This window comes from Dermacentor silvarum, chromosome 9, assembly GCF_013339745.2.
Source record: "Dermacentor silvarum isolate Dsil-2018 chromosome 9, BIME_Dsil_1.4, whole genome shotgun sequence".
NCBI lineage: Eukaryota > Metazoa > Arthropoda > Arachnida > Ixodida > Ixodidae > Dermacentor > Dermacentor silvarum.
Window position 1 is genome coordinate 113,903,302 of NC_051162.1, and position 24,475 is coordinate 113,927,776.

The following is a 24,475-nucleotide window of genomic DNA, read 5'->3' on the forward strand; positions in this document are numbered from 1 at the left end:
ATTTCCCATACGCGAAATAATGTACCGTGTATCTTAAGATACAGGATACTGCTATCGCAACATCACCGTGCGAAACTAAAAACGATGGCTGAACTCCGTTTCTCAAGCTGATACTACTGCCACTGAGCCACCTGAGTAAAACTAAAAGCAGCGACATTCTCTTATCTATCCCCCAGAGCTCTCCAGCGAGGACAGGCGATGAGGTGTGCGCGTTCCTATTTGTGGAGCAGATCCACGTGGTGGCCCTTGCACCATCTCGACAAAAACAAACGCGCGAAGGCCTGTGCGCAGCCACCTTTTGCTTTCTGTTTTTTTGTGTGTTTAGTTGCATCGGGGCCACGGCACATGCTCGCAGCTACCATAAATTTTCGTGCACACGCGTTTGCTGCTACATTCTATGAATCTATAATAAAATTTGCGAATGAATCGAAGTATCTTCAGATACAAGTGAAAGTATCGTATCTAATACTGCAACTGCGGTAGTATCTTGCCTCAGTATCTCAAATACTTGTTTCCCGAATATCTTGTATTGAATAGAATTGCAAAGTATATATGGCGAGCCCTGGACGTGTTATCGCTATGTCGAAAGATTGACGCCTAGATACCGAAGGACGACAAGGTCGGGCATACGTTGAAAGGGATCGCCGACGACGCCTTCAACCTTTTAATGTGCAAAACGTTTTCTGTAGCAGACGCTATTATCGAGGAGTGCCGGCGCTATGAGCAGGGTAAAGTGCAGCGCATTGGCCACGCATTCACCCGATTTCCCAACCAGGCGGCAACGGCCTCTGGCGAAGACGACACGGCAGCACAGTTCTTTGTTCCACAAGAGCAGCGGACATGGTTGTACGCCGCGAGCTTGAGGCCATAACCCCTGCCCCAGTCCACACCGGTGACTCGATCTCGATTACGGCTCTATTTATACAGGCCATTGTCTGGCAGGAACTCGCCAACATGGGCATTCACTCTGCGTGCATTGTGACCAGCCCGACAGAAACTTCGTGGCGTCCGCCCTCATCCTATCGAGAGCAGTGATTCCGTACACAAGTTAGAGACCCTGCTGCGTGGAGAACTTCTGACGATCGACCGATGTGCTTGTATTGTCACCGTATAATCATCGTCGTTAGTACTGCACCACCCGCTGGTCCTCCCCGCTTCGAACCCCGTCTACCTCTTACCGCCGTCCGGACAGCCACCGCTTCCCACCTTCAACCCAGTCGTATTTGCCTAACGTCGATGCTGCTACAAGGATAAATAGTCGCTCCCGGCCGCCGCGTCGTCTCCAGTCACGCTCGCATCTAGGCCGCCGAGCATCGTCTCGCTCACCACACACTCCCGCCCGTCGTCCGCCTTTAGGCCTGCACGTGCCTACCAGGAAAACTAAACACTGCAGCGGCCAGAGGTGACGCTGCATTGACGACTCCCACCACAAATCCACTTCTGACGTTGCTGACGAGGCGAAGCTTGGTATACGTTGACGTTGATGGCGTCACTATTTCTGCGCTCATCGATACTGGAGCGTTACGACACGGGCGACTACGTCTTGTCTCCGATTATCGACGTTCTGTTAGCCCACGATGTCGCCCATGCTCACACCATTGTTTCCGTTACTAATATTACAGTGATCGTTCTCCTTCTCAACATCAGCCTGTTGACTAAGGTTATCCAGCAAGGCATGTTGCTGGCGACCATTTCCGCGCTTGATTCCTGCAAGATTTCCGCTTCGGATACAGACGTTTCGCCACCTACCTTGCTCCGCCATCTTTGCTCCTTCGTCTCTCGACGACATTAACATGATGATTACTCCCGATCAGACCCAGGCGTAAGCTCAATATCTCTAACGCGTCCTGGCCTCCTATCATGACATCTTTGATTTTGACGGCCCCCCTCTAGGCCAAACATCTGCCGTGGCTCATCGAATCAACACTGCTGACGCCAATCCTATGCTGCGACATCCATTGAGAACGAGGTCGACTAATGATTACAAAAGACGTCATCGAACCTTCGTCTAGCCCATGGGTCTCCGCTGTAGTCCGCGTGAAAAAGAAGGATGGCAGCTGCCGTTTCTGTGTTGAATAAAGGAATCTGAACGAAGTCACTCATAAAGACGTCCACCTTTCACCTCGCATTAATGATGCCCTCGACTGCCTTCATGGAGAGTGATACTTTTTGTCCATCGACGTTCTGTCTGGCTATTGGAAGATTTCAGTCGACCGTATGGACGGCGACTAAACGGTCCTTATTACGGCAGTTGGCCTGCACCAATTCAAGGTTATGCCTTTTGGACTGTGTAATGCCCCAGCTACTTTGGAACGTATGACGGACTCTCTGCTGCGGGTATATAAGTTGCCCACCTTTCTGTGCTATTTAGACAATGTCATTGTCTAATCGCCTACGTTTGAGAGCTACCTGACCCGCCGGGCGACGGATCAAACGAGCTAGCGACCTTCAAAAGAAGGTTGGTGACAATGACGAGGCGCTGTACGTAGACACCGCGCGATATGACGAAGGGAGAAGCGCACATGCGATCGCGGTTGTAGACCGCACGGACAAATGCCTCGCGAGCACCACGGTGACCACGAGACACATGGAGGTGGCCGAAGAAGCGGCGATAGCCGTAGCACTCGCGGCGGTGCCGAACGCTGGGATCATGATCAGCGACTTGCAGGCGGCAGTCCGCGGCTTCGCGCACAGCCACGTGTCTTGGGATGCGGCCCGCATACTCCAAATTTGTGACAACGGGGACATGATGTCACCCTCGCAACCCCAAAATTATACGGTCTTCCTCATCTGGACCCCGGCGCACACAAACGTCCTGCTCGCAGGCAATGAGGCGGCCCACGCCACGGCTTGAGGTCTCCCTCGCCCAGCTGTGGCAAATTACGTGGCGGCCGCCTGCGCCCACGAGAGCGGGGCGTCGGATATGCCGGATCGAGACACTACGAGAGACGCGCAGCAACAACAGGAATCACAATGGTCGTGGGTAGATAGCCTGACCACGTTCAGAGACCTCACCCAACATGACATACTTGAAAGACGCAAATTCCCCCTACCGCACAGCAAACATACACTTACCCTAGCTCAACCGTTTTACGCCACTGTTAGCCGAGCTTACAGCGGACTGAGGCGTTTAAAGCGTGTGGACACAGAGCAACGCTGCTATACATGTTCTTGAGCTCGCTCCTTCCCGCCGCCGCCCCAACTGCGGGGGACGCCAGACACCTTATCCGTCGGCGTCGTCGCCGCTGGGAGGCAGCCCTGAAAGCTTCGGAGCTGGAAGACTAGCTCTGGGCCATGCCACTTTCGAGCCCCCACTTCGAGGACTTCGAGCCGCCACCTAACGCCACCAAAACCAAACTGCCGGCCTTTTCAATAAAGTCTATTTCTTCTTCCTTTTATGGAAGAAGAAGCTATGTCTACCGTAGAACCACTCTTCAGCTGAATTCAGCCAAGTGCGATTTCGGGCCGTGAAAGATAACTGTGCTCGGTGACCTTGTCAGTGCTGCCAGTGTTCAACCAGCCACCAGCAAGGTACAATCAGTGCAACAATTTCCAGTGCTGAGCTCAGCCAACGACGTACAGAGTTTTGTAGGATTATGTTTCTACTTTCGTCGCTTTCTCCAGAACTACGCAGATCTTCCGCGCTCTTACTGAACCCTGGAAGAAGGACGTTCGTGCCGTGTGGGGACCCTAACAAGCAGCTTTGTTTTCTACCATCATCCGTCTACTCACTACATCACCAATACTGGCCAATTTCGACTCCTCATCACCTGCAGAACTTCTCAATGATGCCAGTGATCATTGCCAGTGATGGAATTGGGGCTCTCCTTGGCAAAAACACCGCGGCACAGAACGTTCCATCGCCTACGCAAGTCGCCTTTTTTCATCGTTCGAACAAAACGTTTCCATCACTGAACGCGAGTGCCAGGCGGTAGTGTGGGCTGTCACCAAATTCACACCTTACTTGTGTGGTTGAACTTTCGCTGTGATTACAGATCATCATTCTCTCTGCTGGATTTCGTCGCTGCGGGATCCGCCTGGGCGTCTCTGCTAATTGGTATACTATCGCCACAAGAATGCTCGTTTCTTGGGCCCTACAAGTCTGGATGATCGCACCAAGATGTAGATTGCTTGTTAGGCCCCCCTGTTGATGCTTCCGACCTTAGTGACCCTCAACCTTAGTGATCATCGACCGTCTAGCCTGTCCACCACCAGACCATCCTGTTCGCCTGTGTGAGCTACACGACAACGTCCGGCATCTCAGCTTAGATGGCCTAGAGCTTCTGCTTGTCTACCTCGCCATCTACGCTCCGATGTTCTTGACCAGATTCACGACGTACCAAGTGCCGGTCACCTAGGTGCCTCGCGTACTTAGGCCTGCATCCGGCCTTGGCTTTTACAGCGACGGTGTTTCTGCGCACCCTATGCCGTCGTCGGTTCGCTAAAAACCACGTGACCTAGCGGGAGAGGAAAAGACCTCAACCCTGTGAGAATGTTGTGGGAGGGTGCAGATGAAAAGCAGAACGGGGAGAAGGGTTGACGTAAGTCGCACCGTCCAATACTCGCTTTGGGGGGGGGGGGGAGAGCGTGAGGCGCGCCAATCAATGGTGGTGTAGGAAAAAAATAGGTCAACGGAGGAGTGGGTTATCAGAGGAGTTCGCGTTAGCATTGGTTGCATATACGGTGCTTTGGTCAAGGACTCTTGTATGGGAACGTCGTAGAAAAAAGCGTGAGGAACGCGCTAGGAACGCCGTCGCCCATGGATGCCGACGCTTCCCATCCCCCGCAAGTAGCGACGTTTGGGCCAGCCAAGAGGTTGCGAATGCACAGCTTTGCTGTTCGACCATCTTCGCGGAGTAGAAGGGGTGGTGATTTCTTTTCTGGCCTGGCATGTACTGTTCTGTGCTTCGCTACGTCGCCACTTGTGAACGCTGCAGACGCCGCCAGAGCCCCTCAGCGCTGCCTGCAGGTAAACCGCAGCCTATTTATATCCCAGCAGAGCCATTTTTCCGCGTCGGCCTTGACATTCTAGGCAGGCCTTCTAGGCATCCATCACGGGAAATAAATGGGTTTTAGTCGCGATAGACTGCGCCACGCCACCCGCCGCAGTGGCTAAGTTAGCTAAGGCATTGCGCTGCAGAGCACGAGGTAGGGGGATCGAATACCGGCCGCGGCGACCGCATTTCGATAAAGGTGAAATACAAAAACGCCAGCGTACTTGCGTTGTAGTGCACGTTAAAGAACCCCAGGTGGTCAAAATTAATCCGCAGCCCTCCACTAAGGCGTGCCTCATAATCAGAACTGGTTTTAGCACGTAAAACCCCAGAAAGAAGAAGAAGAAACTGCACCACGCGCTCCGCAATAAGCAGGACATTGCCGAGAAGGTGTTTGGAGACGTTGCTGACTTTCTCCTCCACGACGTAATTCGAGATCATGGTGACCCTCGGCAGCTCCTCATCGATGGCACCAGGTGCTACCTCTCAAATGTTGTAGATGACATCCTTCATACCTGCTCCATTGAACATTAGCTAACCACCGCTTATCCACAGGAGGAGAATAAGCGGTGGCGTCACACTCGTAAGCGGTGGCGTCACAATAAGCGGTGGCACATAAGCGGTGGCGTCACACTTGTAACTAGCGTCACACGGTGACGCCAGTTACGAGATTTTACCCTTGGGCCTGCTTCTTCGATCTCCTCACTACCAACTGATGTTGTTCATGTTTCCCGGCTGAAGCCATATGCCCTTTTAGCTCGTCGCCTTCATAGCAAGCCCCAGCACGGCGCTTCCGCAGCCGAGGGTGATGTTACGGAGCGATCCGTACATGAATGAACGCGAGACTGTGCAGAGTGACGAAGACGACGATGAGTGTGCTTGCACGTGGGCCGGATCAGACATCTCTTGCCTTAGCTTCCTTTGTAAAAAATGCATGGAGAATCTCCTCAAGGAGATATGTGAATGATGCATAAGCATTTTCTAGTAACGACATGGTGCTGATTGTTCACACTCAACACTGCTGGTAATCCTAGCACTGTTCAGCGGCAGCGCTCGTCTTGGCGCAATTGCTGTAAATGCGACAGCGCTGCGGCGACACGAACTGCTGTCGATGGCGGCGCAACGTGAACTGAAGAGGCAAGCAAACTTTTGCCTTTGGCAACACCAGGTCCGCTGATCATGTTCCGATCCGAAGCCACGGCTGCTTCACAGTTTTAGCTTACTAAAGTGTGCCTAGTGCGTGCTTGATTGCACACGTCATGTGGTCACAGAGACGCGCTCGTGCCACCACTCGCGCATTCATCTTATTCAGCAGCTAGCTCCGATGCCGCTGATCATACCAGCGTTCCCATACTGCCCCTCGCATTCAGGCTCCTGCTCGCGCGTTTGTCGTCGTCTTCCTCCTCAGCTGGCGAGAAGAGTGGAACGTGATAGCATTCAAAGATCTTTCACTGCTTCTCACACTTCCCGGAAACTGCAGCTTAGGCAACAGTAATGTTAACCGGGAAACGATGGCGGTGAACGCTAGGCACGAAGGCGTGCTTTCTGGTAGAAACGGGGCCTCTTGCGTTGGCCGATCGTCTTTTATTACGGCGAAAGCCTTATATGTCTCACCGTTCAGCCGATCTTCAATGTCCTTGAGTGAAAATCGTGTCGTCGAAGCCAAATGGTACATCATGACGACTCGGTGTAGTAATTTACTTACTGCATTGACCCGGCATCGTGTCTTATCTATATGCAAACGCTCACGCAGCAATGGATCTTTTTCATGGGGAGTCTCTGCGCATGCGCACGGAATACAATGTGGGAAGCACGCGGTCTCCAAGCTTTTTGGTGAGTCGCAAGTAGAGCCAGTGCGTCCGCGTGGCTGGTTCCCTCGCCCGTTCCTTCGTTGCTGCGTAGTCGTCGGGTATACTGTGCCTTTACCGTGTATGCTGAGATCGCTGGCGAGATGCTTCAGCAGGGCGCCGCCGTGGGATGCTTGAACTCCTGTAAAAAGCCAGGAAAAATAACATTTTTTCAGGTTCCCTGCGGCATCGCTGCATGCAGACAAAAGAGCAAAGTGGGTGCAGGCAATGTGCGCTGTGAATGTTGACGGGTCTGCCTCCTCGCGCGTTTGCAGCGACCACTTTGTGAGAGATAAGGACTTCCTTTCTTGCTTTACTGCATTCACTTTTCTGTGAAGCTATAGAGCGCGAAGCACCGGCTGCCATACCTGCCTGGTCCGTGCGCACTGTAGCCGAAATGCGTGGGTTGATCGACTACAAAAAGGGGACGCCATCAGCACGGTCGTGTGCGTACAGAAGGAAGTTTTAAAAAAGTTTGCCCGTCATCACGAAGTGCTGCGACCTGTCTGTAATGACCTGGCGTCATCGAGGAAAGGCAGATGCTTCTCAGCATTTGTAGCTCGCACCCGGACGAGTGCTGATGAACGCAGCATTCAATGCGACGAATGTACTTCTCTTCCTTGAATGCCCATCCTTTGTGCAGTTGCCGATTTGATGCGTCGAAGTGCAAGTGAAACACACTGTCGCTAACCGGCGGCACAGAGGTTAGGTCGTTAGTCCACTGCTTGCCCGAGTCGAAAAATCGCATGAAGTCCACCGGCGAAAACATTGTCAACTTCACGGACAGAAAATGTCCACAACACAGAAGAAAAAACGCACACTAAAATAATCAGCGTTTGGAGCAGCATCAAAGTATCATTAACACCTGCCTACCGACGAAGCACCGAACGAACCGACCCTCCAGATGTGATTTCGGCAACCAACCTAGGGGCGCCCAAAAATCGTGAAAAAGATCCATTGTGATGGTGTGCGGGTCACCTTCGTCATCGTCTTCTATGAGTAAGCCGGCAAGGCTCACGCAACAATTTTGATGGTGCGCGAGTCACAGTCGTCAACGTGTTAAGCCACTCGAACCCACGACCTTCGGTGGGAGTCGAACCCACCCCTTTGGCGTTAGGGCGAAGGTAATTAAGGCATAGTTAATTATTATATAGTTAATTAAGGCACTCGAACCACGAGCGTTGGTGGGAGCTGAAACCACTGCCTTTAGTGTTAATTATGGCGAGCTTAATTCAGGTACAGTTAATTAACGTAGCCTCAATTTAGGCACTCCAACCCGCGACCGTTGGTCGGAAAAAACAATAAGTAACAGTGCATTCGAATGAGAATGTCAAGTAATTTTGTCAATGTCTCTTGAGCGCGCAGGCTTTCGCCTTCACCCTCGTTGGCGTAAAATAAAGTGACTGTCAATTTATTATTTCGTACTTTTAATGTTTATTTTGCGAAAATTTTACAAAAAAGGCATATGCGGCCGGTCTATTTTTTTTCATGACATTTGTTTGTGGGCTGTCATTCTGAAAATTCCAAGGAATAACTATGTAAAGAATGTAATACAATGTAATGTAAAGTGTGAGAAACTTTGGTGGTAAAACATTGCTGCTGGCTTTATTTTGAATGCGATCGTCTTACGCGAGGGACGGACACTCGGACAGTTTTTTCATTGGGTAACCTTGGAAATGCTTGCACATTCAAAGTTTAGTAAATATATCCTGCACCCACATTTATGTACAATATGTCTTGAGCCGAACAAAGTCCCTTTGAGCACACGATATAATGAAATCACTTGTGTCGCCGAACTAAACCCTAGAAGGCCACCAAAAAGTTCATTCAAATGCGCTCAGAAAATTTTTGGGCATATATTTGTGTAGTCATGTACAAACCTCCAAGATTTTAGTAATCTCACAGGAGTGTCGACCGACGCGGCGGTCCGCGCCGTGTCACGGCGCACCCCTACGATTCTGCAGAGGGTAAGAGCCATGCGTTCAGACTAGACTCTAGTCCGAGTATCGCGTGCTAAGCTGTTCTGGTAAGCTCCACATAAGCCCTCCTGATGCTTATGTGCGTCCCCAACGCGACCAGGAATTCGCGCAGGTCCTGCAGCACGCACAATAGGTAAAATAGGCACTTAAATGATAGAATAGCTCATACACAGCAGGGGTTAAGCCGGTTACATTGTAATAGCCTAGCACACGATCCTTAGACACCATGAGGCTATGCCCGCATACACTTATCCTGGCTACTTTCACAGATTTGCTTTGTACAGGGCTCTGTTTGATGTGCCTGTCGACTCTTCCGTGCGGTTAAAAAGATCTTGGAGAGCTGTAGGCCCATGTCAAAAGTAAATAACACTTTAGGTATGTTCACTGAAAAAAGAAGAGTCCCTTCGGTCCTTTTAATTCTTCAAGCATTCCCTGGTAATGCTTGAACACAAATTTTTATTCGGAGCATAAAACTTCAACCGGAAACATGTTTACGCTCAACTAATTTAACCTTCAAATTGCTACAGCCGACCTGTCTGGTTTTCTCGCAATAAAAGTTTTCTCTCTCGCTAACCGTCAAATTGCTGCGCTGCGTGGCAAATTGGAACCTTAGGTAACGTAACGAAATGCTGATCATACCTTCCTAGGTTAGTAAGTCTTAAGGATTTAGACTACTGAGTATTGCGAAATAAAAAAAAATGACGGAATGGCTAAACCATCTTTTTTAACTACATGGGCTACTTACTCGTAGAGTATCATACGAATACATAATACCTTCAGATTGATTGTTACAGTTAAATGAACATTTCCGCTCGATTTTCAGGTGATTGATGTGCTCACGCGTGAGAAGCTCGGTCCCCACGAAACAGGCGAGGTCTGCTATCGCGTAGAGTCGAGGATGAGAGGATACTACAAACGACCCAAAGAAACCGCGGATGTCATCGAAGCGGACGGTTGGAGCAGATCAGGTAAGATTCAGTGTTGCAATTGTTGTGATTTCAGCGCTTCAACGGTGTTTAGCTTCGTTTAGTGACAGATTTTCACATTTTTACAATAATTCAACTTTCGATGTTTCAAAGCGAAAGCTTTGCTAACATAGTCGGCCCAAGTTTCGCCGTCACCAGCAATTTGACCTTCATTTGACCGCAGCTGTACCGTAGCCTTGGCAACGCTTCACGTGACTCGTCGCTCCGAGCTCCGCCGCTGCCGCCGGCTTGGCGGATGTGCTCTCCGCAGCTGGGTCGCCGCGTGACCACATGACCAGCTTCGCGCCTGGCTAAGAGGAGTGTCGTGCTCGCCTAGTCAGTGTGAGCTTGGCCATGGATGACAGCGAGGCCGGGCGGTCTTGTCTGAGCGTCGCGCGGGAGGAGGAGGATTTGAGCCATCGTTGGCATGCGGCGTCTGACCACCCCCAAATCACAGTCATGTCTATCCACCGACCGAGGCACAGCCGTCATACCTGGCTTAACGATGAATGTATACCCAAGTATAATAAATACAGCTAAATCAATAGTTAACCAAGTGAAACCAAGAATTAACCAGGCTAAACCAAACTTTCGCTTTGCATATCCAGGGTTAGCTAAGCTAAGCCGCAGCCGTTTTTTGGATATAATGAAATTCAAATTGATGATTAATAGCATCTACCTTGAATTCAGCACAAAAATGAGTGCTGTATTTTTCGGACTATAGTGGCAGGTTCTATACAATAATAAATGTTGAAATTTTATGGGGCGCATGCCATCAACGGGTGGTGGCTATATATTGATTTTTTAACTTCGGAGGCGTGTTGGAAGGAACGAGGCCGAACTGTGCCTACAGATTTTTCTCACACTAAATCACGGTCACGGTCTACGCAGGATATGCGAAAAAGAATTGTTTAGATGAGGAAAAATTTATTTTTGCATCCACAGTAAGTAAGAGTTAGCATTTCAGAAGCTATATAAGCTCACAAGCACTTTGCACACAATTTCGGAATCAGAAGTCATGGGGAATGCTGCACTAAGGAAAAACATAATATCGATGTCGCAGTCTCCAAAGGCCACTTTAGGCCAACCTCTATACAGCGAATTTTCGCGACGAATATCACGTACGAAAAATCCAGCGCGAAGCCGGATTAAGTGCCAATAGAGCGATCCAGCGCAAAAATCCAGCGCCAATAGAGCGATCCCACATGCCAGTTTCATGACTCCACCGCTGCCGCGGTGCATTATGGTACTTGTAGACATCCGGCGACTCCAGCCTCCCGGAGTGCCTGGGCGTCCTGTGCGAGGCTTAGCTTCGCTAGTTCACAGGGGTATGTGCCATTGCGTCTGAACCTTTCTGCACAACCGCCAGGATCGGCTGACATTTTTTGGCCGCGATGGACGGACTATGGCCGGCTTAAACAGCTCCGCTGTTAAAACGCCGCCTGGCTTACCTAAGAATTTATAGATATTGTTGTTACCGAAGTCTGCAAGTTGTGCGCGAAAACCATGTAGGGCGCCTCGTGAGCATCATTCTATAGGGCACGAAAGTTTCGGCGCCGCATCTCAAACCTGTCTCCAACAGGTTACAGGTATACAAATCCTATTAAGTTCGTCGCTAAAGAAACAACGTAGCAGTCACCGAGATACACATGTGCAAAATATTAACGCGAAACGACCGCGTACATCAGCTTGTACTACCTACAAAGTTGGAACAAATACGATGATCAACGCGTAATCAGCGGGTAACAGCCGAAATGAAGGAGCGATAGGCCCGTTTCAACGTTCGCCTCGCACGCTGCAATGAACAGCCGATGTAATTTCGTAAAATACATGACGAATTTTTCTCAGTAATGGAGTCGCAGAGATGCCTGGGAAGCTCGTGCGCAGTACTCAACGAGCGGGGACTGCGGTGGTGTGGTTACTGTAGTGTGAGACCAGTTGACTACAACCAAGATGGTGACAATGCTACTTCCGGAAAACCGGCGCACGCGCAGATCGGTCGGTGGGATAGGTCTATTCCACACTCCACACTCAATGCAACCAAGGGCGGGCGAACGCAGCCGACCATGTGGTTGACGCCACCCGCGAGGAGTCATTGTGGTCAAACGAGCTAGGCTACAAAAGCGGCGTTTTTACGCCTAAAATAAGGCAACTGACCTCAAAAAGTGCGTTCATAAGTGTCCGCCCTTCGCCGGAACTCTTTCTTTTTTTCCTTTTTTTTAAGCGACACGTCGCTATTTCGCCGATAGTAACCCTCGGCTGCTACCCTGTGTTTGTTTACGGCTCGCTCCGCTCGCCAACAGTTTCTCTTCCGTCAGCTTCCGCCAACGAGCCTGCCCTGCCATCGAGGAAACACGGAAAGCTGTTATGTGATGACGGACATGGCAATCGTCCGTCGAAACCGTCTTTCCCAGTTGAAAAGAAAGTTTCTGCTTAAAAAAAAGCAACAAGAGAAGGAGCCATGCATCGATAGCGGCCATAGTCGTCACTGCAACAGCTGTAGTCGACTGACTTTTCCAGAGAAAAATATCCCGACTAACGTGGCACGCACCACCTGACGGTCACCCCTGTCAGCACGGTGCAATGGTCGCCACGTGGAAAAGGTTCAACCACCCCGCGAGGCGCCACACATGTTATGTGGCACCGATTTAGACTATTGTCGTTCCGCTGCGTCGCGAGAGCTGGGCAAAAAAAGGGTATACAAAAGACGCCAGCCGAAATGGGGGGTCCAGTACGTGGCTTGCGAGAAGGCTCTCTTTTCTCCCTTAAAGTAGTGAGCCGCCCATATGCCGCACTTATGCGATGATTCGGCTCACGTTTTTCTCGGATGTGCCAGTGATACACACCCTGCAAACGTCAATCAAACCTCTTTCGAAAACACGGCGGTACGCAAGGCATCATGTTGCGGGTATGCATGGGCAGAGCATCATCGGGAAACGAAGCCTCTAACTATATAGAGTAAACAATACAAGCAGTGACCACATATTATTTACTGGAACATTGAGGCAGAACAACAAACAAGGAGGAGAAACAGCGCTGGAAAACGAGCGTTTGAAGCGAAGGTAGGGAATAGCCGAACAGTAGCCAAGCGTCAACAAGCCAAACTCCCACCGACTGGCGACCGACGGAAGCCACACCTCTGTGCTGCATTTCGATTGGTGCACGCTCTCCGCCGCGCCCTACAACTTCCGGTGGCGGTGGTTCGCTCGGCGGGAAATGTCTGGAGAGAGTGGATCGGCGGCGAACAGCCAGTTTTCGACGTCGGGCGGCGGGTGGCCGTCGCGGAGCGGCCGCCGCCGAAAGTGCGTTGCTTTTTCGCTCCATGAAGGTTGGGCTTTACTGTGTTGAGCTTCTTAGAAAGTGGGCAAGTCAGCAACTAAAAGCCTGGCTGGAAGGGCTAAGGTTGGACCAACTTGGTTGTACATGCTGAAGTTAAATGCGCGACTGAGCCACAAGAAGCAACGACGCACTTGTCCAGTGGTCGTGTGTTCTTTCTGTCATTATTTATGTTGGATCAGTAGCGCATTTCATTACAACAGGCCTTGATCAACGCCAAGAAACCTGGAAACCGTAGGGTAAGGGATGTTACGGGTGCGCCGAAGTGCAGGCGTCGTACATGTACACTTGTAGACAAGGAGTTTGGGGAGGTTATAGCGCCGACGCAAATGCATAGATCTGTCACCTTGCGAAGTTATGCAGATCCAACACACATATTGGAGTCTGTGTGAAACCAAGCTTTGTACAATGTTTGTGCAGAAGTATATCGACGTTCGCACTTAGGTTGGTACACAGGCTTACGAAAGGAGTTTACGAGTTGCCTGTGTAACTGGTTTGTTTTTCATTAGTGATATGCTTCGTAGTTGTTTATTTCGACACCTTGGCGCCGAAGTGGAGCCCCAGCGTCTTAGTTTCATAACGTGACACATTACACGTCGTGTAGTAAGGTCTTCCAAAGCGATCCGGCGCCCCTTGGGAGCGGTATTCGGGAATAAGACAAGCAGAGGGCTGTGAATGTTTGAATTACGTACCCAGTATTCCATACACAGTTGCATCACAAGCACTTGTTCTGTTGACCAAGTATGACATATATATATATATATATATATATATATATATAGAGAGAGAGAGAGAGAGAGAGATGAATAAAAAATGGGTTGGAGTACATACGGCAGCCATTGCCACATCCTGACTGGGAGCTTACCACCGTCGTTGAAAAGCAAAGTGTACAATAATTGCATTCTACCGGTACTTACATATGCGGCAGAAACTTGGGGGATAACAGAGAAGCTCGAGAAGAAGTTAAGGACCACACAAAGAGTGATGGAAAGAAAAAGGAGAGAATGGTGTGGGTCAGAAAGCAAACGGGGATAGCCGATATTCTAATTGACAGTAGGGAAAAAAAACGGAGCTGGGCAGGCCATGTAGCGCGTAGGGTGGATAACCGATAGACCATTAGAGTTACAGAATTGGTGCCAAGAGAAGGGGAGCGCACTTGAGGATGGCAGAACATTAGGTGGGGTGATGAAATGAACAAATGTGCAGGTGGAACCTGGAAGCAACTAGCGCATGACAGGGGTAATTAGAGATCGCAGGGAGAGGCCTTCGTCCTGCAGTGGCCATAGAAATAGGCTGATGGTGATGATGAACCTGTGTATAAACTAATGCTCCAAATTGATATATATATATATATTGTAGCGAAGAGAGACGCTAGTGGGTCCAGCGCTTTTGCTCGCAACGGCGCTCGTGCTTGAAAGCCGTCTCGTTTGACTGTCGACGCTGCGCTGCTCCGATCTCTAATAAACCCTTTACAATTGGTGGAGCGTGCTGCGCCCTCAAAACCTGCAACCTGGAACTTCGATCCCGCACCGTACCGTCGACCATGCCTGAAGAAGCCTCCCATCAAGTACCTCCCCCTGCACCGGCACCGTGCTCTGGTGTGCCGCGCCACAGGGACCCTGCTATCTTCACAGGCGCGGACGACACCGACGTTGAGGATTGGCTTACGACCTACGAGCGGGTAAGCGCCCACAATAAATGGGACGAAGTAGCTAAGCTCAGCAACGTGCTATTCTACCTCGCGGGTGTGGCCAGCTTATGGTACAACAACCATGAAACGGATTTTCCGACGTGGTCAGACTTCAAGACGTCTTTTGTCGAGGTTTTTGGTCGCCCTGCTGTTCGTAAGCTGCGCGCCGAACAGCGTTTGCGGGAACGAGCTCAGCAAGCAGGCGAATCCTTCACAAGTTATATCGAAGACATCCTGGACTTATGCAAGAAAGTCAACGTGACCATGTCGGAGTCTGATAAGATCAGGAATGTTATGAAAGGCATAGAAGACGATGCCTTCAACATGCTCCTTGCCAAAAATCCTCGCACTGTGGCCGAGATAACTACACTGTGCCAAAGTCACGAGGAGCTTCGCAGGCAGCGGTCATTGACCCGTCGCCCTACATCGCGCGACGAACACCTCGCTGGCTTGACGGCCATTTCTGATCAGTCAGCGTTGATGGCAGAAATGAAGGCTTTCGTGCGCGAGGAAATTTCACGCCAGCTCTCCTTGCTGGCCTTTGCACAACCACCACCAGTACAAGAGCTAACGTCAAGCTTTGAGCCCCCGCTCCGCAATACCATCGCGCACGAACTCACCCAGCTTTTGCCGGAGCGCCATCACCATGCTCCTGCGGTCGCACCTCTCCGCTACGCTGAAGTCGCCGCCAGGCCCCAACAGATCCCTCCGGCTGCACCACTCAGCTACGCGGAAGTCGTCGCCAGGCCCCACCCCTTCCCTCAAGGTGGGCCTCTCACATACGCCGACGTCTTGACTGTGCCCCGACCACAGCCCGCAATGCAACCATATCACCAGCCGCCCCGCACAACGCGTCCTCCTACATGAACGTGGCCCACCACAGCGAATCGATGGCGTACATCTCACAACCGACCTATCTGTTTTGCGTGCGGCTACGCCGGTCACGTCGCGCGCTACTGTGATCGCGTGCAGTCACCTAGCGCTCCAACATTTGCGCCAAGTCGTATGGTCGGCTCTCCCCGCCCATATTACGACGACCCTTCGGCATCGTCACCGACGTTCCGCCCAACGCCCAATACCCGCCGATCACCTTCTCCACGCCGACGCTCGCTATCACCGATGCGGCCCCGTCCCGCAGCTCGGGAAGAGGAAAACTAATCGTCGCAGCCCACGAGGCAAGGGCTGCGACGCCGGCGAAACGCGAAAATCCTCAGGGTAGCCCGACGAAAGTGATAGACGTGTTTGTTGATGGTGTTCACACATCTGCACTCGTGGACACCGGAGCCGCCGTATCAGTTATGGACACAAAACTTTGTCGCTTGATTCGGAAAGTCACGATGCCCCTTACTGGACTGTCCCTCCGCACAGCCAGCGTTAGCGGCGTGCGCAGCTCGTGTTGTGATTGAGGACGTTGTATACGCCATCAAATTTGTTGTAATTTCGTCGTGCTCCCGAGACGTTATCCTCGGCTGGGATTTTCTCTCCCGCCACAATGCCGTCATTCATTACGCACGGGCCGAACTAGAACTGTCGCCGCTCTCAGATTTGACGCTCGCCGACGATGCTTCGCTTCCGAACAAACTCCTCGTCAGACACGACACCACCGTTCCTCCTAACTCGTCAGTGGTTGTCTCTATGTACTGCAGCAGCCTCTCCGACGCCGTCGCACTACTTTCTCCGTCTGGCCGCTTTTCCACTCGAAAAGGTCTCCTGCTACCTTTTGCGACGGTGAACATTACACAGGGCTCTAGTGCTATATTTATTTGTAACCCGTTCTCGTACCCTGTGTTGCTACTCCACGGAGAATGTCTGGGCAGTGTCGAAGCTATCGCAGACGTACAAATTACGGACGTTCCCGAAGACCCATACTGTGCCCCTTACAGTACGCTCGGCTCGATTTCTACGTCTGGCCCATTGCCTATAGATGTGTTCGATTCTTCTGTTGCCGATGACCTTACACCGGGCCAGCGATCACAGCTTCTGTGCCTCCTACAAGAATTTCGTGCTTCTTTCGACGTCGGGCAACCTTGCCTCGGCCGGACGTCAACTGTTACGCACCACATCGATATTGGCTCACAATCGCCATTGCGGCAACGACCATATCGTGTATCGGCTACAGAACGTCGCGTGATTAGTGAACAAGTGGCCGATATGCTCCGCCGTGAAGTGATCCGACCTTCCCACAGTCCATGGGAATCTCCCGTCGTTCTTGTTACGAAGAAAGACGGTTCTGTATGGTTCTGTGTGGACTATCGGCGCCTCAACAAGATCACTCGTAAGGACGTTTACCCGATTCCGCGAATCGACGACGCTATTGACAGCCTACAAGGAGCAGAATTTTTTTCATCTCTCGATCTGCGCTCAGGGTATTGGCAAGTACCTATGGCAGATGACGATCGACCGAAGACAGCCTTTGTCACGCCCGACGGCTTGTACGAATTTAACGTCATGCCGTTTGGACTTTGTAATGCGCCAGCAATTTTTGAGCGCATGATGGATACCGTTCTGCGCGGCTTGAAATGGCACGCGTGCTTGTGCTACATTGATGACGTCGTTGTTTTTGCTCCGGACTTCTCCACGCACCTTCAACGCCTCCGGCGTGTTTTGACGTGTTTGAGAAACGCTGGCCTACAACTGAATTTAAATAAGTGCCGATTTGCAGCGCGGCAGCTGACGATACTGGGTTACGTTGTTTCCTAGGATGGAATTCTCCCCGATCCAGCCAAGCTTCGTGCCGTCGCCGAATTCCCTAAACCTACGTCCATCAAAGAACTGCGAAGTTTCGTCGGTTTGTGTTCTTAATTCCGACGCTTCATTCGAAATTTCGCCGCCATCATATCACCTCTGACGAAGGTCCTTGGATGCAACGGACCCCTTCATTCGTGGTCTTCAGAGTGCGAGGAAGCGTTCGCATATCTCCGTCGTTTGCTGACGACTCCCCCAATTTTGCGCCACTACGACCCGACGGCCCCTACAGAAGTACACACAGATGCTAGCGGTGTTGGCCTCGGCGCTGTCCTTGCGCAGCGCAAGCCTCGCTTTCCTGAATATGTCGTGGCCTATGCTAGTCGCACCCTTACGAAAGCCGAGACCAATTACACTCTCACGGAAAAAGAATGTCTGGTGATCATCTGGGCTCTTACTAAGTTCCGGCCTTACTTGTATGACCGCCCATTTGATGTCGTCACCAACCACCATGCACTATGTTGGCTGTCATCGTTGAAGGATCCTTCCGGTCGTCTTGCCCGCTGGGCACTTCGCCTGCAGGACTACGATATCCGCGTGCTGTACCGCAACGGACGCCAACATTCTGATGCCGACGCCCTATCACGCTCTCCCTTGCCTGACGACAATACCTGCTGCTCACTATCCCAGCTAGCTGTTTCTACAATCGACCTTGAGACTATCGCTTCCGAGCAGTGCAAGGACCCGTGGATTGCTTCGATTATAGACTTGCTTGCTGACCCATCACCACAGTCAACCACTCGTACGTTGCGTCATCAGGCTCGCCATTTCGCGGTTCTCGACAACCTGCTTCACCGACGCAGTTATGCCGCAGACGGCCGCCAGTGGTTGTTAGTAGTTCCTCGCAGTCTGCGCTCCGAAATCTGCGCATCCTTTCACACCGATCCACAGTGCGCACACTCAGGAGTTTTCAAAACCTACCAGCGCCTTCGACAGCGCTACTACTGGCGAGGAATGTACAAGTACGTTCCACAGTTCGTTCGCTCCTGCCCCGACTGCCAGCGCCGGAAATCTTCACCCCAGTTCTCGCCGGCTGGTCTGCAGCCTCTACCCTGCCCTACCCGGCCGTTCGCGTGCGTTGGAATTGATTTGTATGCGCCACTTCCCTTGACGTCGGCTGGTAACCGCTGGGATATTGTGGCAGTAGATCACCTCACGCGATACGCCGAAACCGCCGCTCTCCCAGCAGTTACAGCGCGCGATGTTGCCTCATTCCTGCTTCGCCGATTCATCCTGCGGCATGGTCCACCCCAGGAATTGCTCAGTGATCGCGGACGTGTCTTCCTGTCGGAAGTGGTTGAAGCCATTCTTAACGAGTGCCACGTGATTCATCGCACAACTACGGCGTACCACCCACAAACCAATGGCCTCACAGAACGCTTCAACCGCACGCTCGGCGACATGCTTTCAATGTACCTCGCCTCCGACCACACGAACTGGGACGCCATTCTGCCCTTCGTCACCTACGCGTACAACACCGCTATTCAGGGCACCACTGGCTTTTCGCCCTTTTTCTTACTATACGGTCGGCACCCGTCGCATACCATCGACACAATATTACCTTACCGGCCGGATGCATCCGAGGGCTCACCTATTTCTGCCACAGCACGACATGCTGAAGAATGCCGTGACCTCGCACGTGCCTTTACTTCCAACGACCAAGAGCGCCAGAAGAACACTCGCGGCGACTCCACCTCCGAGGTCACCTTGCTTCCTGGCGCACTTGTGTGGCTCTCTGTACCGTTCACCACCCCTGGCCTCTCATCGAAACTACTCCCGAAATATGAAGGCCCTTACCGCGTCGTCGAACGCGCATCTCCCGTGAATTTTGTTATCGAGCCAGTTCAACCGTCTTCGGACCAGCGCCGTCGTGGACGAGACATTGTCCACGTCGACCGCCTCAAGCCATACTACGATCCTGTCATCCTGACAAGCTGTTAGGTCGCCGGACGACTCCCTTATCACTCCCGGGGTAATTGTAGCGAAGAGAGACGCTAGTGGGTCCAGCTCTAGTCTGCCAGACGCTAGTGGGTCCAGCGCTTTTGCTCGCAACGGCGCTCGTGCTTGAAAGCCGTCTCGTTTGACTGTCGACGCTGCGCTGCTCCGATCTCTAATAAACCCTTTACAATATATATATATATATATATATATATATATGTGGAGATATGAAAGGCAGTGAGCAAGAGAGGACGACGAAAACGAAGAGCTTTGGAGGCCGAATTTCGCTACCATCATTGCTTGAATGAAAGCATTTCGTCACAACTCTTCATAACAATTGTGATGTTGTGGTGAATGTTTCTGAGTAATGGACACCCGAAGAAGAAGGATGAACCAAAATTTATTCGATGGAGTCGTTGCATTGCTAGACTTCAACTGAATCCACCGGTGTTGATCATGTCCTACGACGCAGATCAACAGTGGCCGCTTCCAACTGTTGCACCGACCAGTTCCGTTCAACAACTGAGAGATGCGCATCCCTTCGCTAGAAGACTGGACGAAGACGTCGAGGAATGGCTCATACATAATCAACGGGTGAGCACCACCAAGTAGAACAGCATTTCTCAGCTTTAGGGCATCGTGTCCTTTCTAAAGGATACTTCGTTAGTGCGGTTCGACAATCATGAGGGCACGTTAAGAACATGGGGCAGACTTGTTTCCGAAATAAACGAGCAATTCGGAACCTCCGCGACGAAAAAGTCATAGGACTGCGCGGCATACTCAGCACAGTCACAGCGTAAGCTGGTGAGCGGCTAAAGAGTCGCTCCAATTATATATAGTAAGTTTTACAGTAAGTAAAGTATTTACAGTAGTAGTATTAGTAGTAGTAGTAGCAGAAGTAGTAAGTATTTACAGTTCTCCAGGACGATATTTACAAGCGCGGTGTCAAATGCGCACAGGTAAACATGAATACAAAAACGCCGAAGTGAGAAAGCGCGCCAGCTGCAGCGGGCAAAATGACCTTCGCCCTGTCTCTCGGCTCGCTTCAGCGCGACCAAAATGTCGAAAGCAGAGCACATACGAAGCTACCGGCATTCAGTGCATGCACTTCGTCCACATCGCAGATCGCTTTCACAATACGGCGACCGCGCGGCCGCGCTGTGAGAAACAGCCGACGGCACAGAACGAACCCCCTCCCTCTCACTCTCGGTCGCCTCGCCCACCTGCCTCGCACGTGACGGAAGACCGCGCGCTTCCGGCCTGCCTTCCTCCCTCGCGTGCGCCGAGATTGCCGGCTCACCCTCGTACGCTTTCACTCTCACACACAGCGTACGGTGCGCGGCGACAATTTTATCGCTGTTGGACATTATGCGGAATCCTCTCGGTGACGATGACAACGACGGCGTCGGCAGAAATGCGCTTTGAGTGCCTATATAATTGCTATCGCAATGAAACGAAAATGAAAAAAAGATTACCGCCCAAGCATCCGTACAGATGATTGACCAGCGAAGGTGTTTATCACTGGGTTAATTCCGACGGTACATAAAGTCTTCCCTAATTATTGGTTACGTCTTTGTTTTTCTTAATGAGTTTAGACAGACGTTCGGCTGCGACGGAGAAAACGACGTGACTGACGGTATGCCCGCAGTCCTCCTTTTTTGCATATTGCCGCTTGCGATTCTTAAAAATTAGATTTCTTCAAATGTCCGTCACGTAATGGCTCATAGCCCCTTAAGTAATGGCTCATACCCCTCCGTAAACGTGGCCTCCCCATTATGACGACTGGCGGGAAGTGAAAGTCTATGCTGTATTGATGAACGGCAATGGAGCCAGCAGAGAAAGACGACGACGACGACCACGGAAGCAGTGGCGAGAGAACGTTCGCGCGGTCACGCCGAGGGGCGTCAACGAACCAGCTATGGAAAAAGACTGCGACGCTCGAGCCATTGCTGATGATGATAATTTTTGCTTACAGGCAACAGAAGGACGAATTGGCTAGCCATATACAGCTTCGCTGTAAAAAGGAGTGGAAAAAAGTTGCAGTGGCTTAGCTCGGCTATGCCAGGATATACGTAGCGTTAGCAAAGGTTCAGCTGATTATTCTTAGCATTCCTGGTTGTCTCCTACGCTCAACCGCTAATTGCCAGGCAACTACTTCGGGATCCGATGAGTCAAGCTTCTCCGTTCTTCTGCGCTGTTGAGCAGCATTTGCGCTCTCCTTCTCCATGGCTATACCACACTGGCAAACGCCAGTCAGAAGCGCAGCGGATCCAGCGCAGTGTCAGACTGCGACTGCACAGCGAGCGCGCGCCGGCGCCAGTGCGTCTACCACGGCTACGACGTCACTCCTCTGGAATGCGCAGACCGGCGGCGGTGAGTCGCGCGCGGCGGCGGCGGTGTGCGCGAGAGGTGCCGGCTCCGGTGGCTCCGGTGCGCAAGCCGTGTGACATCACTGATCCTTGCGCATGCGCAGCACGGCTCTTGATGTGCCGCGCGAAACGGGCTTGGCTAGGCCAGTGTAGCTAACGCTACAAAAGCAATCACAGTGAAAACAACAATCCAACCAGAGTGCAAGAGTTGAGCTACGATCCGCCTGGAGAGAGGCGCGGAGGCGTCCCGCCGCCTGGATGTCCTATGCGATTAAAATTGCAAGTGCAATTTTAATGCGTAAGCATTCTTTGGCGAGTACCCCACCCTGTCACGTGATCGGATCTTAGTCAAATAGGCCCACCCGCGTCGGCCATGTCTATGGTCGCACCACCCTCTCTTTGTCGGTGTTCCAAGCGCTTGCGTGTCTAGTTTCGTCTCCTGTCGCTCTCCCTTAGTGGCGGTGCCGTCTAAATGCCACGCGTGTCTAGTTTCCTTCGGTTCCTCCAGGCGGCGGTCCCGTCATCCACGCGAATGTATATAAACAACCAGAAATAAAAATATACAAGTTTCCATTTCCCATTTTCAATTTCACTTTTCTTGTGTCGTTGTAATGGGGAGGCCGCGTATAGCCCAGGCTCCCGAGGTGCAACGCGCCTAAGAAAATCGACGCCCCCAATGCGCTTTGCGTTTTGTACACCATCTTCATCGGTGGTGTTTGCCGCCTGCCGGCGACGATTGCATTCTCGTGTGTGTTCCTGTTATCACTCTTCGTAGGTGCGTGCTCCTCAGGAGTCCGGACTATACGTGAATATGATGGAATTAATATAATAATAACAGAGGTGATACGAGAATCTGTGTGCGTAGCTTTCGTTACGATGACCACCGATAAAGACAATAAATGTGTTCGTGCATTTGTTCAAAATTCTGTGTCCCTTCTGGGTCGTGTGCTAAACAGCGTCGCTGGCCATTCGCCTTCACAGGGTGGAATGGCGCATTTTTTTACACTGCACTACCTTCGGGAACGGCCAAATTTTTAGTTAGATAGCCGGAAAGAAAACTAGTGTCACAATGCCATGACTGCAAGTCGCATTTAAAGATTGAAAAATAAGGTAACCATGGGACAAAAAAGGACCATGGCAGCCTCGCACTCTGGTATAAAGGTCATGCTCGGCACGCATACATTTCAAATACTCTTGACTTCGTGTAGCGACAATTTTAATGCGTAAGCATTGTTTGCCGAGTACACCAGCCCCGTAACGCGAAAGTGTAATGCCTTGTATGTGTATAGAAATTCGTAATTTACAAAGACATTTATTCGGCATAATAGAGTAAATGTAGATAATTGCTAGCTTTATAAGAGATAAGGAACAAATTAGAAAAGAAAACGGGCAGGTTTGAACTTGGTCGTGCAAAGCTGTCGATCCTCAAATCTTACTGTCTGATACTGCTAGGTATTAACTTGGGTACTGCTAGGTCTTAACTTCGTTTAACTTAACTACTCATGCAGGGAGCGTATTCTCGAGCGATCGTTTTTGGAGATACCTTCCCTTTCGCGTCATTTCGCGTGACTAGCGCTGGACGCATGAGCGCCTACGAGCGACAGCCTTCCTGGCATGCCACAAATGCAGGCAGGCTAACCAAGGTTTGCACACTGCCAAGAATGCTGTTGCTTGCCAACGCCGAATGCGTTGGAGGCTAGCCGCTTGATATCTGGCGAAAGTTGACACGACCAGGCACAGCCCCTTTTGTGGCAAACCCCGAGGCCAAGCGCATGCACACTGGGCGAAAGCTATGCACAGTGTACGGGCGGCGCGCAGCAGACGACACACCGTGATGACGTCACGGCGCATGCGCAGTTGCGCACAGCCGGCGGGTGCTCGGCGGAGCCGTGTCTGTGTCGGGCGAAGCGAGCGTGCACCGGCGCTGGCGGCTACTAGCAACAAGAGGTGACGTCATCGCAGCTAATTCCGCGCATGCGCGGCTAGGCAACGCGGGTGGCGTCGGCAGCAGCTCGGCGTGTTGCCTCGTTGGTGCTGCTACCAATTTCTTTCACTCTATCTCGCTCAGATTTTCTCTTTCTATTAAGGTTCCATGTCAAGGCAATATGTGCATGGCACGGAGAAGAGGCGAGGCACACGCCGCTCCACGAAGTAGTTGCTAGGCAACGAAGTGACGTCATAGCTCGGCGAGGTTTTGCGGCAGCAGGCGCTACTTTTTACGGTTAGCGATAACAGCTTCGTTGTTAAAGAAATTGACAAGAGAAAATTCATGCCGATACATAGGTCTCCTTTGAAAATACACTGAGAATCGCATCATATAGTTGGCCAACGAAAATTTTGGGGTCGACCAACTGTAACTTTTAGGTGGGCAAACTGAACTTAGGGGTGGGCCAACTAGAATTTTGGAGGTGTTCCAACTGAAATTTACCGGTAGGCCAACCTAAATGTGGGGGTGGCCCAACTTGTATTTGGGGGTGGGGGTGGGCAAAACAAAATTTTGGGTTAGGTCAACCTGAATTTGGGGATGGGCCAACTTGAAAATGACTTATGAGCCAACTTACATTTGGGGGTGGGCCAACTTGGAATTTTCATGTTGGGCCAACTTAAAATTT

The 24,475-nt window shown here is 51.3% G+C and overlaps 1 protein-coding gene across 1 annotated transcript in view; it reads left to right on the plus strand.

The window, feature by feature from the left end:
* Positions 1–24,475, plus strand: part of LOC119463845 (uncharacterized) — a 66,842-nt gene that overhangs the window by 38,682 nt on the left and 3,685 nt on the right. Inside the window, exon 8 of the mRNA XM_049655906.1 lies at positions 9,644–9,788. Coding sequence (XP_049511863.1) covers positions 9,644–9,788 — 145 coding nt within the window. The remainder of the gene's footprint in view (positions 1–9,643; positions 9,789–24,475) is intronic.